Consider the following 4,279-nt stretch of genomic DNA (forward strand, 5'->3'; position numbering starts at 1 on the left):
CCCTCCCTCACATCCACTCATGCCCACCCACCCTCACCCACCCCACCTGCACCACCAGGTTGAGCACGTGGGAGTGCATGGCGGGTGAGCCTGTGTACAGGAAGGAGTGGATGTCGCCGTGCACGCGGAACATCTCAACATAGTCGCTCACTGCGGTTTTGTTTTCAAGGAAAGGGGAACGTCAATGGTCGTGTTGTCATGAACTGGCCTTTCTGTGCTTCGAAAAAGAGAACGTCGTTTTGTATGAGGGGGCAGGTGGGGTGTTTGTGTGTGCCCGCAGCACCCCCCACCCCTGCTCCCCACCCCCACCTGCATCCCTGAACAGCCGCTCCCGCACATCGTTGATGTCATAATCGAAGAAAGCCCAGGGGCGGGCGGGGTCCTGCAGGCTCACCGGGCAGGCGGGCGGAGGGAGGCGGGTGGCGGGCGGCGGGGGCCGAGGCGGGAGCACACAGGCGGCGGGGGCAGCGGCTGCAGCAGGCGGAGGCACGGCGAGCCGGCAGGCGGGCGTGCAGGCCCTCCAAAGACCGAGGGCAGGGGGCACTTGCAGCGAAAATGCGCAAAGCGCTGCGCCCAAGGCGCAGCACGCCCCAGCAGCGCACCCTGTCTGGGGCGTCTGAGGTGGTGGCAGAGGCGGTGGCGGCGTGGGAGGCGGCGGCCAGGCTGACGTCTGGCGCGCTGGCCGCATGCGGCACGCTGCCGCCGCCGCCGCCGCCGTTGAGGCTGCCGGCGCTGCCGCTGCGCGCCCAGGCCTGGCCTGGGGCGCCGCCGTCCACACGCTCCAGCCCCCCCATGGCTCGCGGCGGGCTGGAGCGGCGCTCGAGGTCGAGCGCGGGCGCAGCCCTGGGCGCCGCGGGGCCGGGGCTGGCGGTCTGGCGCTGCAGGCGTGCCAGCATGTCTGATGCCGACTGTATCATGCGGGCGCTCAGCGGGGCGGCGGAGGAGGTGGAGGAGGAGGAGGAGGGGGGGCGTCCCGCAGAGGGGGGCCGCCCGGAGGTGCCGGGGCTGCCTCCTGAGGCCTGGGAGGTGGCTGGGGAGGGGGGAGGGGTCCACTGGGTGGCTCTGTTGATGTGGTCGATGTACAGCAGGCGCCCCTCGTGCTGCCGCACCTCCCAGCCCTGCACACATGGCGGGGCGGCGCACGGGCGGTGGGCAGTTGCGTGCCAGTGCTGGAGAGGGTGGGCTGCGAGGGAAAAAGGGGCCGCGGCTTGTGCCCGGGGGTCGATGGCGGCGGCCGCAGGAAGGCAGCCGGGGGTGGAGCCGCGGCGGCAGCGGGCAGCGCTGGCCGGAGCGGCACGGCGGCAAGGCAGCCCACCACCCACGCCACCAGCCGCCCGCCAGCCCACCTCTGGCAACACCGCCGCCGCATCCTCCGCCGCCGCGCCGGGCTGCTGCCCCGCCACCGCCGCCATGTCGCCCGCGCTGGAGCGCTGCCGGCTGCGCAGCAGGGCGGCGGTGGCGGGTGGCACGCCGTACTCCAGCACCACGCCCAGCACCCGCAGCTGCTCTTGCAGCACGGGCAGCATGGCGAAGCAGGTGGCAGCGTTGGTTCGGTCCAAAGAATCTGCGCAGTTGAAGCGCAGCAGGCCGGCCTGCTGCGCGTCCCAGCGCATGCGCCAGCCGGGGGGCCAGGCCGTGGCTGGCGCAGCGCCAGGGCCGGCCGGGGGCCAGGCCGTGGCCGGCGCAGCGCCAGGGCCGGCCGCCTCGCCGCCGCCGCCGGCCTCCATCCAGCCAGACGCAAAGCCGGTCTGCGGGCGGGCGGCGAGGCGGGTGGAGAAGCGCGGCGGGGCGACAGCAGTGGTCAGGCCAGCGGTGGGCAGGGCTGGCCCCGGCAGGCTGGCCCCTGGGAAGGCGCGGCAGCGAGGGGCAGGCGAACCCAGCGCCCCATCGCAACCAGGCCGCACCCAGGCCGGCGCCAGCCAGGCCATGCCCCTGCGGTCGCCCTCGCGTCGACCACCCCCTCTTGTGCCCGCGCACATAATGCTGTCCCCGGGCCCCGCTGCTCACAGCCGTGCAGCTGTCCCTGCTACTCACGTGCTTGACAAAGGGCTCCATGAGGGACCAGAAGCCCTCAACCGCCTTCTCCTCGCTCAGCCGCCCCATGTTGCCGTGCCAGTCAAAGTTGACGACCTGGATGGGGGCCTGGCCGCCCAGGCGCCGCCGCACGTGGCGCATGGCCTGCATGCAGGGGCCAGGGGCGCGGCGCGCGGCGAGGTGAGGGGCGGGGCGCGGCGCGGGAGAGGCAGCGGTGTGCTGAGGCAGCGGTGCGCTGCATTGCCTCGGGCAAGCGCGCAGGCAGCCGGCTGGCCAGCAGGCAGGCAGGCAGCGGAAAGACAGGCCGGCCGGCTGGCTGGGTGGCTGGGTGGTGCAGGGCGCCGCACGTCTTGGAAATGGCTGGAAAGCATCAGCTCCGAGGCCTTCTTGGGGTTGGCGTGCAGCAGGTTTATGCAGGTGACGGGCACGCCCAGACCGCCGCCCTCGCAGCCACTATGCTGCTGCTGCTGCTGCTGCTGAGCCTGCTGAGCTTGCTGCCCCTGCTGCTGCTCGGCGGGGCCCAGCTCTTGAGCCGCCCCTGCCGCCGCCCCTGCAGCTGCCGCCGCAGCAGCCGAGCCGCTGCCATCCGTGCTGCCGTCCTCCACCAGCGTCCAGCCCTCGCTGCTGCCCCCGCCCGCGGCGCTACCACCGTCTGCCGCCGCGCCGCCACCGCTGCCCCCTGCCTCGCCTCCGGCCCCTGCCGCCGCCGCGGCCGAGGGGTGCGGCAGCATGGGTCGCGGCGCGTGCTGCCGCTGCACGTTCCTAAAGTAGGAGGCTGTGCCCTGGTAGGGGTGCTCCTCCCGCACATACACCTCTGCTTGCAGGCCCTGCAGGGCGGCAGGCCGAGTGTGCGTGCGAAGTGTGTGTGTGAGTGTGTGTGCGTATGTGTGTGTTGAAGGAGGGCAATCAGGCAGCGGAGCGCCACAGCCCACTCGGCAACGCTTACGGGCACAAGGCAGCCCTGCCGGCACTGTATCCAGGCGGCAGCAGGCTGAACAAGGCAGGCTGGCTGCAACACACAGGGCAGATCAGCACCGCCACCCCCCTGGGCGCCCCACCCACCTGCGCCAGGCTCTGCAGCTGCACGCCCCACCAGATGGGCACGGTGCCGCGGCGCCACACCACGCGCGCCCACTTGAGCGCCTCCCCGCCGGCCCCCAGGCCGCCGGCAAGCGAGGCGGTGCCGCCGCCGTAGCTGGTTGCGGCATAGTACTGCTGCTCTGGGTGCGTCCACGTCAGCAGCTCACACTCAATCTCGTTGCCGGGGCCCGCCATGCTGTTCAGGCCGCGGGCTGCACGGGGCAGGGCGGCGGGCCGGTTCAGACCCCAGCAGCAACCATGCAGGCATGCCAGGCGATGCCAGGCAGCGGCATGCGCGTGCAGAGGTGTTTACAGGAGGAAGCAAGCCCTGGCGCCCACCCACCGATGTAGCGCGTGCCCGGGTGGCGGCGCGACCGCCTGGAGACGAGGCACATGGAGAAGCGGCGGCCGCCGCCCGGGTGGGCCAGCGTGCTGCACTCCACCGCGCCCTGCAGCAGCGAGGGGCACTGCTCGTACAGGCCCAGCTCCACCAGCGGCTGGCGCAGCCACGAGTTCCACACAAACTCGGCGGCGGGCTCGCGAGGGTCCTTGTCACTGCAGGGGGCGGGGCGCGGCGGGGCGGGGCGGGGCGTGATGGGTGTCCCGGTGTGGCTCGGGTGGGTGGGGAGTGGGGGCTGGGATGGCAAGCGGCGCAAGAAGGCGCAGGCGGCAGCGGCGGCGTCAGGGCTGCGCGTCTGCCAGCCAGGCCCGCCAAGTGCCCTGCAAACAGCCACCACGCCTCCTGCCCCACCTGCTCCCGCCTGCTCTCACAGACACACAGACACACACACACACACACCAGGGATGCCCACACTGGCCCCACCTGGGGAAGGGCCGCGAGATGTCTGCGGTCTCGCAGTAGTAGTGAGCGTTGTTGAGGGTGAACTGCTGCAGCGCGCGCCAAAACTCCACGTCCCCGCTGCGCGGTGGCGGCAGCCCCGCCAGCGCGGCAGCCTGCGCGGCATCCGCGGCCTCGTTCTGCACGAGGTTGGTGAGCGGGGATGAGCAGCAAGCAGCTGGGGGTCAGAGTCTGGTGGTGCCAGCGCTGGCATGCCGAATCAACGTGGTAAATGCTACTGCTTGGTGGCTGGCTGTGGGCTGGCAAGGCAGGCGTACTGTACTGCATCCATTTCGTTGCAGTGCTGCAGCAACTGCCCGATTCCCA

At 72.1% G+C, this 4,279-nt stretch overlaps 1 protein-coding gene across 1 annotated transcript in view; it reads right to left on the reverse strand.

The window, feature by feature from the left end:
• Positions 1 to 4,279, reverse strand: part of CHLNCDRAFT_133330 (hypothetical protein) — a gene marked incomplete at both ends in the record, with an annotated part of 6,514 nt that overhangs the window by 1,464 nt on the left and 771 nt on the right. Inside the window, 9 exons of the mRNA XM_005852102.1 lie at positions 47 to 150; positions 310 to 382; positions 603 to 1,118; positions 1,347 to 1,748; positions 2,035 to 2,178; positions 2,382 to 2,861; positions 3,097 to 3,326; positions 3,458 to 3,669; positions 3,938 to 4,092. Coding sequence (XP_005852164.1) covers positions 47 to 150; positions 310 to 382; positions 603 to 1,118; positions 1,347 to 1,748; positions 2,035 to 2,178; positions 2,382 to 2,861; positions 3,097 to 3,326; positions 3,458 to 3,669; positions 3,938 to 4,092 — 2,316 coding nt within the window. The remainder of the gene's footprint in view (positions 1 to 46; positions 151 to 309; positions 383 to 602; positions 1,119 to 1,346; positions 1,749 to 2,034; positions 2,179 to 2,381; positions 2,862 to 3,096; positions 3,327 to 3,457; positions 3,670 to 3,937; positions 4,093 to 4,279) is intronic.

The sequence above is a fragment of the Chlorella variabilis genome (genome assembly GCF_000147415.1).
Source record: "Chlorella variabilis unplaced genomic scaffold CHLNCscaffold_1, whole genome shotgun sequence".
In the NCBI taxonomy this organism is placed as follows: Eukaryota; Viridiplantae; Chlorophyta; class Trebouxiophyceae; order Chlorellales; family Chlorellaceae; genus Chlorella; species Chlorella variabilis.